Here is a 14,477-nt window from a genome sequence, read left to right on the forward strand (position 1 = left end):
TTCTATGAGATCCCCTCTCATTCTTCTGACCTCCAGTGAATACAAACCCAGTTGATTCAGTCTTTCTTGATATGTCAGTCCCGCCATCCCAGGAATCAGTCGAGTGAACCTTCGCTGCACTCCCTCAATAGCAAGAAGGTCCTTCCTCAAGTTAGGAGACCAAAACTGTATAAATTCTCTCCCCCAAGATCAAAATCTCACCTCACTTCCAAATCAAGACTACGCTTCTACACTTGACTACACTGCAAGACTCAGCTGCTTAAATTTTAAAGTAACTTTGATCAGTTTATAGCCCTTCCCCCACTGCCGATCTCTTGCTGCTCCTCCGTCACAAAACATTCGCCGCACCTCCGCCACGATAACTCGTCGAATCTCAGCCACGGTCCCTCACCACTCCTCCGCCCCATTTCTGCTTCGATCGCTCGTCGCTTCTCCGCCGCACCTCCGCCACGATCTCTCGCCGCTCATCCGCTCCGACCTTCCCGCTCCTCTGCTGTGAGAGATTGTGGCAGAGGTGTGGCGAATGTTTGTGGCGGAGGAGCGGTGAGAGGTGCGTGGCGGAGGTGCGGCAGATGGGGGTACGGGGCTCAAAAGAGCCAAGGGCCCAGGTGCAGCACAGGCCAGCCCACACGGTGATATGTGCACGTGCTAGGTCCGAGCAGAAGAGGTCTCCAGTCGTCCTGGTTAACCCTTGCCACTGGATAAAGGCCTAGCTCTGTCAAACCCATGTGGTGGCTGATGTGCAACGGTCACCACACGTTAAAAAAATCCACGCACAGGTATCTTTCACCCCTGGAATTTAGGAATGAAACATCTATGAACTCATCCATTTTGGTGTGGAAGCAAGTAATCCTTGTTCGAGGGACTGCCTATGATGATGATCCCTGCTGAGCCTGTGACTGGCCGACTGATTCTACCCGTTTTTCAGCTTCAGCTAGAGTCTGGTTCCTGGCTAGAGTTTCATGCTCCTAGGCTGGAGTACATTTCTTCGCCACTTTTGGATCTTATGGTGATCTCCAACTTTGCCACCGCTATTTTTCTGCTCCGCAACAGATTCTGCACACCTCCCAGATCTTCATTCCCACGGAAATACCTCCATCAGTGCGTCCTCCAATACTCTACCCTTCAAATAGCTTCTGGACTTCACTCGCCCGCCACAACTGTCTCCGAACTTGGACAACAGCTCGTCGACGTTCCATGCCAACTTTAAACCACACGGGACTTTAACTCTGGACTTTCTCCTATTGTCTCCTCTCTATTTCCTGTTTACTACCAGGATATATTTATATATTTATCCTAATCTTGCTACGTAACCAGGCCTATGTAACTTGAGTTTTCAGTGTTCATTCACGTGCACATTTTGGCTGCCACTCCGGACCAGAGCCCATCATTCTATTTCCACTTTTCTCTCCCCTTTTTAACATTTCCTTTCTTTTTACCCCTCCTAGACCCCTCTCTCCTGTTGTCATGCCCTCTGCCCTCCCAGATCCATACCCCAACCCTTCAGTACTCCTCGACCTTTCCATTCTCCTGTCGCTGTACCAGGCTTGACTCCCTCATAGATAAGCTTAAAGCTTCCCTCAGTGGCTCTCTTGGCATCCTCCAAACGACCCATCGAGGCACTCATCGCTGCTTCCTTATGAGCAGCAACCCCAACTGCCCCATCCTTTTCTCTCGCCGACTTTCCCACCCAACACGTCTGCTGGGGGCTAATCTTGCAAGCCTCCTAGCATCCAACCCATCCCTCCCAGTGCTGACCGTGTGGACACTGCCAGCGGATCAGCTATCACCGCCCCTCTCCACATCTCCCTCCAGATTGTCTGTTCATTTGTGAACAAGGCCCTTGCCATCCAGGAGCTTATTGTGGATGATGGCATCGACATCATGGACTTCGACGGAAACCTGGCTGAGGGATGATGACACCTTCCCCATAAACAAAGCCTCCCTGCCTGGCTATACCTTCCACCTCTTGCCCCGCCCAGACCGTCGTGGTGCAGTGTGGCTCTCATCACCAAATCACACCTTGGTCTGTCCTCCTACTCCATTGACACTTACTCCTCCTTTGCGCATCTCACCTTGTTCCACCCCTCGCGCCTCTCGTTTAAAATCCTCATACTCAAGTACCATAAATATTTTCTCACCAAGATATCTTTACAGCTTTCCTCCATCAGCACCGAGCGACTTCTTAACCTCCATGATTTCAACCCCCATCTCAATTCATCATGCACTCTCTCCTCCGAGTTCACTGCCCTCCTATCCTCCCTTAACCTCTCCTTCCATATCAACTCCCCAACCCATATTCATGTTCATCCCCTTGACCTTGCCATCTCACGTGGCCTCGCTGCTCCTCTCGTGTCAATCATAGATAAGGCCATCTCTGATCACTTCCTTGTATCACTCTTCACCCACATTCCCCCTTCCCCATCCCAACCCTACTTTCTTGTGTGTCTGCCCCGGAAAAAAAACTCTCCCAATTCACTTACAACTGCACTTTCAACATCCCAACTGTCTAGCCTGTGGCCTTCCATTCATCACAACACCTCTGCAGCTCAACCACACCGCCACCTTTGATGCTTTACTCCCCATGAAAACCATTACTCTTTCTCACCCTGGCCATTCTCCCGGTACGAACTTCACCTATTCACCCTGAGGTCCAAGGGACGCAGATTTGAACGGATATGGCGGACAACTGGTTTAACCATTCACCACAAGATCTGGCAGGACCACCAAAGCACTTTTGGGGCCTGTTCTCGTCTGCCAAAACTGCTCAATATTCCAGGATCATCGTGGAATATTGGCTTCTTTTCTCTACTGCAAACTGTCCTTTTAAACCCCTCTCCCTGTTTCCTCCACCCTCACCTCCAACAAGTCCGAGGAGCTCATGGACTTCTTTGTCACTAAGATTGAGATCAACTGGTCAGCTGTCTCTGACGCTTCCCTCCCTTCACTACCAGGCCAAACTTCCTCCAAGGTTCCCCTCCCTGCCCTGATCCTGAATTCACATCTTTCTCCAATTTCCCTCATGCCCTCTCCAAGATCATCCTGTCCATGAGAATCACATCCTGCTCCCTTGACCCTATTCCCACTGAACTGCTGACCACCCAACTTCCCTTCCCGCTCCCATGTTAGCTGATACTATTAATGGTTCTCTCTCCTCAGGTAGTGTCCTCCTCTCCTTCAAATCTGCCGTCATCACCCCCTCCTTTTAAAAAAAAACACCCCTTGAGCCCGTCATCCTTGCAAACAACCGCCCCATCTTCAACTTCCCATTCCTCTCCAAAGTTCTTAAACATGTTGTTGTCTCCCAAATCCAGGCTTATTTTTCCCAGAACTCCATGTTTGAATCCCTCCAATCAGGTTTCCGCCCCTGCCACAGTACCGGAACGGTTCTCATCAAAGTCACAAATTATATACTGTATGACTGTGACAAAGGTAAACTATCCCTCCTCATCCTTCTCAACCTGTCTGGCGCCTTTGACACGGTTGACCACTACATCCTCCAACAATGCCTCTCCACTACCGTCCAGCTGGGTGTAACTACACCCGCCTGGTTCCATTCTTATCTAGCCAGTCGTAGCCAGAGAATCACCTGCAAAGGCTTCTCTTCCCATTCCCACACTGTTATCCCAGTTTCAGCTGTGGCTCAGTGGGTAGCACACTCACCTCTGAGTCAGAAGGTTGTGGGTTCAAGGGACTTGAGCACATAAATCTGGGCTGACACTCCAGTTCAATGCTGCGGGAAAGCTGCACTGTCAGAGATGCCGTCTTTTGGCTGAGAGGTTAAACCGAGGCCTCATCTGCTCAATCAGGTGGACATAAAAGATCCCATGGCACTATTTTGAAGAAGAGCAGGGGAGTTATCCCCGGTGTTCTGGCCAATATTTATCTCTCAATCAACGTAACAAAAACAGATTATCTGGTCAATATCACATTGCTGTTTGTGGGAGCTTGCTGTGTGCAAATTGGCTGCTGCGTTTCCCACATTACAACAGTGACTACACTCCAAAAGTGCTTCATGAGCTGTAAAGCGCTTTGAGACGTCCGGTGGTCATGAAAGGTGCTATATATATGCAAGTTTTTTTTTCTGGTGTCCTCTAAGGATCTATATTTGGCCCCCTTCTTTTTCTCACGTACATGTTGCCCCTCGGCGATATCATCCGAAAGCAGCGTCAGTTTTCACATGTATACTGATGACACTCAGTTCTACCTAACCACCACCTCTCTCAACTCCTCCAGTCTCGAAATTGTCAGACTGCTAGTCTGACCTCCAGTACTGGATGAGCAGAAATTTCCTGCAACTAAATATTTAGGAGACCAAAGCCATTGTTATCGGTTCCCACCACAAACTCCGTTCTCTAGCCACTGGCCCCATCCCTATCCCAAACATCTGTCTGAGGCTGAACCAGACTGTTTACAACCTTGGTGTCATATTTGACCCCAAGATGACTTTCCGACTACATATTCGCGCCATCATATCCACTGCCGATTTTCACCTCCGTGACATCGCCCGACTCCACAGCAGCCTCAGCTCAAAACCTCATCCATGCCTTTGTTACCTCCAGACTTGAGGTTATTCAAAACTCTGCTGCCCGTGTCCTAACTTGCACCAAGTCCCGTTCTATCATCACCCCCGAGCTCGCTGACTTACATTCGGTCCAGGTTAAACGACGCCTCGATTTAAAAATTCTCATCCTGGTTTTCAAATCCCTCCTTGGCCTCGCCCCTCCTTATCTCTGTAATTCTCCTCTAGCTCCACAACCCCGCCCCCCCCTGCACCCCCGAGATATCTGCGCACCTCTAATTCTGACCTCTTGAGCATCCTCAATTTTAATGGTTTCACCATTGGCCCATTGCTCTGAAATTACCTCCTTAAACCCCTCTACCTCTCTTTCCTCCTTTAAGACACTCCTTAAAACCTTTCGTCATCTGCCCTAATATCTCCTTATGTGGCTTGGTGTCAAATTTTGTTTGATAATGCTCCTGTGAAGCGCCTTGGGATGTTTTACTATGTTAAAGATGCTATATAAATGCAAGTATTGTTTTTTGGTGGTGTAGAGAAAAGAGAAAATGTACAAAAAGGAGATTCCCTCTTATCATCTGCCAGACAAATGACAAATAAACTGGGTCTATTGACATTTATTTAGAGATAAATATTAACAATTCTTTGTACTAAATATTTCCTGTAATATTCTACTGGGTGTGCAGACAGAATATCTCAGCATTACTGGCAAGTTGCAAACATTCGCAGAGGATTACATGGCTCCAAGACTTAAACGAAAACACTCCTCTCACTCGCCAGCTCCTCTATACAATTACGAGGCTAGCTCCGTGACACAACTTCAACACTGTACAGTACCTGCAGCTTGTAAAACCTCATCGTCGATCTTGTCCGTTAACATACAGTACAGGCCATGTGCACCTGCGATTCTCTTCAACAGTTCTTCCTTTGGAATTGGCTCATCGGAGTCCCATTGCTGAACAATGCAGCTGAAACACAACAGAAGCAAACAGTCACGACTGTCCCATCCTTCCAGTCTCTTCTGGTTAAATTTAAATCCCATCTTAAGCTCCAAGATGCTGTGCTGGACAAAATAGCTTGGATTTTGAAGGGACACTGTTCAGAACAAGCCAGCTAGAACCACAAATTGAATATCATATTAAAAAAAATACGTGACCTAAACCTGCGACACTGTCCTCATTGTTCAAGTATTGCTGCTACTGGTTTACACCCAGAGCGGAAGAGGCAGATAGGAGTCAACAAGTTGCAGCATCACGTGAAGAAAATAAAATGATATCTGTGGTTATGACAGTGTGAAGCTCAGTTCAGGACACTTCCTTTTGCTTCTTAGGTCATGGAGAATCAATGGTGAGTGGGCTATGGGATATCATCTACATCCTACAAGTGGACTGACCTTAAACTTACAACTCAACTGTTAATGGAGTTATCGTCAATGCTACAACTGGGACAGAGATTATGTCCCAAACGCCTCATCGTATTCTCTTTTTACTATTGGAACAGAGAAGGTTTAGGTCATCAAAATTATTAGGAGTTTGATGTTAAATATGGAAGAATATTTCCACTGCATCGAAAACTAATGGACAAACATGTAAGATTATCAACAAAAGAACATAGGCAGTGGTTAAGATTTTTTTTTGTTTGCACAAACAGGGTTGTTAGGACATGGCATGCCCATCGGAAGCAGTGCTGAAAGCAACATTTATAATGACTTTTAAAAATAAATTTGACAGATGTTTGAAAAAGAAAAATTTACAAAAGCAGGGGAATAGGACTAAGACGATAGCTCTTTCAGAGTCGGCACAGGCTCAATGGGCCAAATGACCTCCTTCTATAAAGCAGCATAACTCAACCAGGTTTGTTAAGTTATCAAAACAATTACACTTTGGTGCAAACTGCATTGGGAATTAAACTTGCGGAATGTTCGTTAATCTAGTGATTTGAGGATGAAATGTTTCACAGTGCCAACTACTCTCAGCCTTAAAGAAAGACTTGCATTTAGATAACGCCTTTCACAACCACTGGACATCACAAAGCACTTTACAGCCAATCGAGTACTTTTTGAAGTGTTGTCTCTGTTGTAATGTAGGAAACTCGGCAGTCAATTTGCTGACAGCAAGGTCCCGCAAACAGCAATGTGATAATGACCAGATAAAGACGTTGGTGAGATCACACCTAGTGTCCAGCAACAGTTTTGGTCTCCTTATTTAGGGAGGGATATATTTGCATTGGAGGCAGTTCAGAGAAGGTTCATGAGGTTGATTCCTGTGATGAGGAAAGGTTGAGCAGGTTGGGCCTGTACTCATTGGAGTTTTGAAGAATGTGAGGTGATATTGAAATATATAAGATTCTGAGGGGGCTTGCCAGGGTAGATGCAGAGAGGATGTTTCCCCTTGTGGGGGCATCTAGAACTAGGGGACATAGTTTCAGAATAAGGGGTCACCCATTTAAAATGGAGATGAGGAAGAATGTCTTCTCTCAGAGGGTCATGACTGTTTGGAATTCTCTACCCCAGAGAGCTGTGGAGGCTAAATATATTCAAGGCTGAGGCAGACAGATCCTTGAACTATAGGGGAGATAATGGTTATGGGGAACAGGCATAAAAGTGAAAATGAAGCCAAGCTCAGATCAGCCATGATCTTATTGAATGGCGGAGCAGGCTCGAGGAATCGTATGGCCTACTCCTCCTCCTATTTCTTATGTTCATATAATCTGTTTTAATGATGTTGATTGAGGGATAAATATTGGCCAGGACACCAGGGATAACTCCCCTGCTCGTCTTCGAAATAGTGCCATGGGATCGTTTATGTCCACCTGAGAAGGCAGATGGAGCCTCGGTTTAACGTCTGGCACCTCCAACAGTGCAGCACTGCACTGGAATGTCAGCCCACTGGAATGTGCGCTCGAGTCTCTGGATTTGAATCCACAACCTACTGACTCAGAGCCACTGGCTGACACTGAGCCACTGGCTGACACTTAAGTTAACTTAAATTATATTTATAACCAGCTCTGGGAGCAAAGATCAATGTGATGTGAGATGGAAAAAGCAATCAAACTATTTCAGCCCGCAGCTAGCTTTCACAAATGAACACAGCACATGCCTTCCACGGGATTGCAAAGGATTCAAGTACATTGGAAGGGGCAGTGAAAAGCCGTATACTTTTGCTAATCCTCGCTGGGAATCAAAGTGAAGTTGATGGTTCCTACAAAAATTCCAAAAACTTTCAGTTAAAGCACGGAAACGATTTTGATTGAAAGGTAACTTGGAAACTCTCACTGATTGTATGGGAGTAATTATTCTGAGTCCGCTCACACGAATGCAATGCATGACTCCCATACAGAGCCCACTCTCATTAATGCAATACTCCCATACAGAGCCCACTCTTACTAATGTAATACTCCCATACAGAGCCCACTCTCACTAATGCAATACTCCCATACAGAGCCCACTCTCACTAATGTAATACTCCGGGACAGAGCCCACTCTCACTAATGTAATACTCCCATACAGAGCCCACTCTCACTAATGCAATACTCCCATACAGAGCCCACTCTCACTAATGTAATACTCCCATACAGAGCCCACTCTCACACAGAGCCCACTCTCACTAAAGTAATACTCCAGGACAGAGCCCACTCTCACTAAAGTAATACTCGGGGACAGAGCCCACTCTCACTAATGTAATACTCCCATACAGAGCCCACTCTCACTAATGTAATACTCCGGGACAGAGCCCACTCTCACTAATGTAATACTCCGGGACAGAGCCCACTCTCACTAATGTAATACTCCCATACAGAGCCCACTCTCACTAATATAATACTCCCATACAGAGCCCACTCTCACTAAAGTAATACTCCCATACAGAGCCCACTCTCACTAATGTAATACTCCGGGACAGAGCCCACTCTCACTAATGTAATACTCCCATACAGAGCCCACTCTCACTAATGTAATACTCCCATACAGAGCCCACTCTCACTAATGTAATACTCCCATACAGAGCCCACTCTCACTAATGTAATACTCCCATACAGAGCCCACTCTCACTAAAGTAATACTCCCATACAGAGCCCACTCTCACTAAAGTAATACTCCCATACAGAGCCCACTCTCACTAATGTAATACTCCCATACAGAGCCCACTCTCACTAATGTAATACTCCGGGACAGAGCTCACTCTCACTAATGTAATACTCCCATACAGAGCCCACTCTCACTAATGTAATACTCCGGGACAGAGCCCACTCTCACTAAAGTAATACTCCCATACAGAGCCCACTCTCACTAATGTAATACTCCCATACAGAGCCCACTCTCACTAATGTAATACTCCCATACAGAGCCCACTCTCACTAATGTAATACTCCGGGACAGAGCCCACTCTCACTAATGTAATACTCCCATACAGAGCCCACTCTCACTAATGTAATACTCCCATACAGAGCCCACTCTCACTAATGTAATACTCCGGGACAGAGCCCACTCTCACTAATGTAATACTCCCATACAGAGCCCACTCTCACTAATGTAATACTCCCATACAGAGCCCACTCTCACTAATGTAATACTCCCATACAGAGCCCACTCTCACTAATGTAATACTCCGGGACAGAGCCCACTCTCACTAATGTAATACTCCCATACAGAGCCCACTCTCACTAATGTAATACTCCCATACAGAGCCCACTCTCACTAATGTAATACTCCCATACAGAGCCCACTCTCACTAATGTAATACTCCGGGACAGAGCCCACTCTCACTAATGTAATACTCCCATACAGAGCCCACTCTCACTAATGTAATACTCCCATACAGAGCCCACTCTCACTAATGTAATACTCCCATACAGAGCCCACTCTCACTAATGCAATACTCCGGGACAGAGCCCACTCTCACTAAAGTAATACTCCCATACAGAGCCCACTCTCACTAATGTAATACTCCCATACAGAGCCCACTCTCACTAATGTAATACTCCCATACAGAGCCCACTCTCACTAATGTAATACTCCCATACAGAGCCCACTCTCACTAATGCAATACTCCGGGACAGAGCCCACTCTCACTAAAGTAATACTCCCATACAGAGCCCACTCTCACTAATGTAATACTCCCATACAGAGCCCACTCTCACTAATGTAATACTCCCATACAGAGCCCACTCTCACTAATGTAATACTCCCATACAGAGCCCACTCTCACTAATGTAATACTCCGGGACAGAGCCCACTCTCACTAATGTAATACTCCCATACAGAGCCCACTCTCACTAATGTAATACTCCCATACAGAGCCCACTCTCACTAATGTAATACTCCGGGACAGAGCCCACTCTCACTAATGTAATACTCCCATACAGAGCCCACTCTCACTAATGTAATACTCCCATACAGAGCCCACTCTCACTAATGTAATACTCCCATACAGAGCCCACTCTCACTAATGTAATACTCCGGGACAGAGCCCACTCTCACTAATGTAATACTCCCATACAGAGCCCACTCTCACTAACGCAATACTCCGGGGCAGAGCCCACTCTCACTAATGTAATACTCCGGGACAGAGCCCACTCTCACTAACGCAATACTCCCGGGCAGAGCCCACTCTCAGTTCCTGCTCCGTTTCCCCTCCGCGCTGCTGCCGGGATCGGCGCTTGTTTCACGGTTTAACCTGGAAGGTTGGAGCCGCCTTTGTGCACTCACATTCCGGAGTCGGACAGGACTCTCAGCCCCTCCTGCGGAATCCGGCGGGTCACGAACACCTTCATCAGCTGCTGCGCGGCCTTCATCCTCCCGGCGCTGACTCTGTCCTGGATCGAGTGAGGTGCAGGCAGCGAGTCCGGCCTGGGGCTGCCACCTGCCGGGGGGAGGAGTGAGATGGGGAGGGGAGGAGTGAGGGGGCAAGGGGAGGTGGGGAGGGGAGGGCAAGGGGAGGAGTCAGGGGGCGGAGGGCAAGGGGAGGAGTCAGGGGGCAAGGAGGAGTGAGGGGGCAAGGGGAGGAGTGAGCTGGAGAGGGCAAGGACACCCTTATCGTTCAAAAATCAATCTCCACCTTAAATATATATGCCCCCCACTATTTACTTTAAACCCCTACGGACAGCCCTATTTATTTGATTCGCCAGGATATCGGTCCCTATTATCCCAGTACTGGCGCCAGTGCCCCATGAATTGAAACCCATTTCTCCCACACCAAACTTTTGGGCCATGTGTTCACAACTCTGATCTTATTGACCCTATGCAAATTTGCTCATGGCTCAGGTAGTAATCCAGAGATTATTACCTTTGTGGTTCTGCTTTTTAATTTAGCCCCTGGCTGCTCATAGCCCCTCAGCAGAACCTATTTCTTTGTCCTACCTATGTCGTTGGTACCTATTTGGACCATGACAACTGGATCTTCCCCCTCCCACTGCAAGTTCCTCTCCAGCACAGAGGAGATGTCCTTAACAGACAACACAGCCTTCGGGACTTACGCTCTCGGCTGCAAAGAACAGTATCTATTGCCCTAACTGTACTGTCCACTACCACTACCACATTTCTTTTTACTCCCCCAACTTGAATGGCCCCAGTACCACGGTGCTGTGGTCAGTTTGCTCATCCTCCCTGCAGTCCCTGCTCTCGTCCACACAGGGAGTAAGAGCCTCGAACCTGTTGCATAAGAGCAAGGGCCGAGGCTCCTCCAACACTACCTCCTGGGTCCCCATACCTGCCTCACTCATAGTCACATCCTCCTGTCCCTTACCACGGACCAAATTTGAATGATTTGACCTAAGCGGTGTGACTGTCTGCTGAAGTGCAGCGTCCAGGTAACTCTCCCCCTCCCTGATGTATCGCAGTGCCTGAAACTCAGACTCCAGCTCATCAACTCAGAGCCGAAGTTCCTCTAGCCTCCAACATTTACTGGAGATGTGATCGGCGTGGATCACACTGGTGTTCACCAGCTCCCACATGCTGCAGCTGCAACACATCACCTGCCCTGCCATCTCTATTGTATTTTGTTTAATTAATTAAGTTTTCAAGATTTGAAGTATCAATTATCTATGTTTAGTTTTTAATCCTGGCTTTTAATTTAAAGCAGTGCCCAAGTTTAGAAAAATAAGAGAGAAATACTGACCAACCAATCATTTACCTGCTTTCCTGTGATGTCACACTGATTTATTTTTACTTCTCTCCCCTCACAGGTCACTTGATATGGTAGAATTATTTATTAAGATGGAGAGTGACACAGTTAATTCAGAAACTAGGGTCCTAAGCTTAAGGAAAGCTAACTTCGAAGGCATGAGGCGTGAATTGGCTAGAATAGACTGGCAAATGATACTTAAAGGGTTGACGGTGGATAAGCAATGGCAAACATTTATAGATCACATGGATGAACTTCAACAGTAGTACATCCCTGTCTGGAGTAAAAATAAAACAGGGAAGGTGGCTCAACCATGGCTAACAAGGGAAATTAAGGATAGTGTTAGATCCAAGGAAGAGGCATATAAATTGGCCAGAAAAAGCAGCAAACCTGAGGAGTGGGAGAAATTTAGAATTCAGCAGAGGAGGACAAAGGTTTTAATTAGGAGGGGGAAAATAGAGTACGAGAAGAAGCTTGCCGGGAACATAAAAACTGACTGCAAAAGCTTCTATAGATATGTGAAGAGAAAAAGATCAGTGAAGACAAACATAGGCCCCTTGCAGTCGGATTCAGGTGAATTAATAATGGGGAACAAAGAAATGGCAGACCAATTGAACAAATACTTTGGCTCTGTCTTCACGAAGGAAGACACAAATGACCTTCCGGATGTACTAGGGGACTGAGGGTCTAGTGAGAAGGAGGAACTGAAGGATATCCTTATTAGTCAGGAAATTGTGTTAGGGAAATTGATGGGATTGAAGGCCGATAAATCCCCGGGGCCTGATTGTCTGCATCCTAGAGTACTTAAGGAGGTGACTCTAGAAATAGTGGATGCATTGGTGATCATTTTCCAACAGTCTATGACTCTGGATCAGTTCCTATGGACTGGAGGGTAGCTAACATTACACCACTTTTTAAAAAAAGGAGGGAGAGAGAAAACGTGTAAATATAGACCGGTTAGCCTGACTTCAGTAGTGGGGAAAATGTTGGAATCAATCATTAAGGATGAAATAGCAGCGCATTTGGAAAGCAGTGACAGGATTGGTCCAAGTCAGCATGGATTTGTGAAAGGGAAATCATGCTTGACAAATCTTCTGGAATTTTTTGAGGATGTAACAAATAGAGTGGACAAGGGAGAACCAGTGGATGTGGTGTATTTGGACTTTCAAAAGGCTTTTGACAAGGTCCCACACAAGAGATTGGTGTGCAAAATCAAAGCACATGGTATTGGGGGTAATGTGCTGGCGTGGATAGAGAATTGGTTGCAGACAGGACGCAGAGAGTCAGGATAAACGGGTCCTTTTTGGAATGGGATGCAGTGACTAGTGGAGTGCCGCAGGGCTCAGTGCTGGAACCCCAGCTCTTTACAATATACATTAATTATTTGGATGAAGGAATTGAATGTAATATCCCCAAGTTTGCAGATGACACTAAACTGGATGGCGGTGTGAGCTGTGAGGAGGATGCTAAGAGGCTGCAGGGTGATTTGGACAGGTTAGGTGAGTGGGCAAATGCATGGCAGATGCAGTATAATGTGGATAAATGTGAGGTTATCCACTTTGGGGGCAAAAACACAAAGGCAGAATATTATCTGAATGGTGGCAAATTAGGAAAAGGGGAGGTGCAACGAGACCTGGGTGTCATGGTTCATCAGTCATTGAAAGTTGGCATGCAGGTACAGTAGGCGGTGAAGAAGGCAAATGGCATGTTGGCCTTCATAGCTAGTGGATTTGGGTATAGGTGCAGGGAGGTCTTACTGCAATTGTACAGGGCCTTGGTGAGGCCTCACCTGGAATATTGTGTTCAGTTTTGGTCTCCTAATCTGAGGAAGGACGTTCTTGCTATTGAGGGAGTGCAGCGAAGGTTCACCAGACTGATTCCAGGGATGGCTGGACTGACATATGAGGAGAGACTGGATCAACTGGGCCTTTATACACTGGAGTTTAGAAGGATGAGAGGGCATCTCATAGAAACGTATAAGATTCTGACGGGACGGGACAGGTTAGATGCGGGAAGAATGTTCCCAATGTTGGGGAAGTCCAGAACCAGGGGACACCGTCTTAGGATAAGGGGTAAGCAATTTAGGACTGAGATGAGAAGAAACTTCTTCACTCAGAGAGTTGTTAACCTGTGGAATTCCCTGCCGCAGAGAGTCGTTGATGCCAGTTCATTGGATGTATTCAAGAGGGAGTTAGATATGGCCCTTACGGCTAAAGGGATCAAGGGGTATGGAGCGAAAGCGGGAAAGGGGTACTGAGGTGAATGATCAGCCATGATCATATTGAATGGTGGTGCAGGCTCGAAGGGCCGAATGGCCTACTCCTGCACCTATTTTCTATGTTTCTATGTTGGCGCTGCTCCCAACTCCCGCTCTCCCGCTGGTCTTGCGTTGGTCTCCGGCGCTCTTTTAATCTCACGCTGATCTCTGGCAAGGAGTGGGGCGGGAAGGGGAGGGCAAGGAGTGGGGCGGGGAGAACAAGGAAGGAAGAGGATGGAGTGGGGCAGGGAGGGCAAGGAGTTGGGAGGGGAGGGCAAGGAGTGGGGAGGGAAGGGCAAGGAGTGGGGTAGGGAGTGAGAAGGGAGTAATCAAGGGGCTTTCGGGAAGGAGCATCTTAAAACAATCACTATCTCTAGAGAAAAAGTACTAGGTAAATTTATTGGGACTAAAGGTAGACAAGTCCTCTGGATCTGATGTCCTGTATCCTACGGTCTTAAAAGAAGTGGCTGCAGAGATAGTGGATGCATTGGTTGTAATCTCCCAAAATTCCCTGGATTCTGGAGAGGTCGCAGTGGATTGGAAAACCATAAATGTAATTCAAGAAAAGAGGGGGACAGAAAGC

General features: G+C 47.0%; 1 protein-coding gene across 2 annotated transcripts in view; it reads right to left on the bottom strand.

Moving 5' to 3' along the window:
• The window catches only part of LOC139264303 (glyoxylate reductase/hydroxypyruvate reductase-like), a 35,091-nt gene extending 24,693 nt beyond the window's left edge, over positions 1 to 10,398 (bottom strand). The window contains exons 1-2 of one of the 2 annotated variants that reach the window (XR_011593311.1): positions 10,224 to 10,393; positions 5,357 to 5,487 (exon numbers count right to left, since the gene is read on the bottom strand). Coding sequence is in view for 1 of the 2 variants with exons in the window: in XM_070880556.1 (XP_070736657.1) it covers positions 5,357 to 5,487; positions 10,224 to 10,309 (217 nt within the window). In the remaining variant the exon portion in view is untranslated. Of the gene's footprint in view, positions 1 to 5,356; positions 5,488 to 10,223 lie in introns of both variants that reach the window. The other variant, XM_070880556.1, reaches the window with a different exon arrangement.
• Between the last annotated feature and the right edge of the window lie 4,079 nt (positions 10,399 to 14,477).

The sequence above is a fragment of the Pristiophorus japonicus genome, chromosome 1 (assembly GCF_044704955.1).
Source record: "Pristiophorus japonicus isolate sPriJap1 chromosome 1, sPriJap1.hap1, whole genome shotgun sequence".
NCBI lineage: Eukaryota > Metazoa > Chordata > Chondrichthyes > Pristiophoridae > Pristiophorus > Pristiophorus japonicus.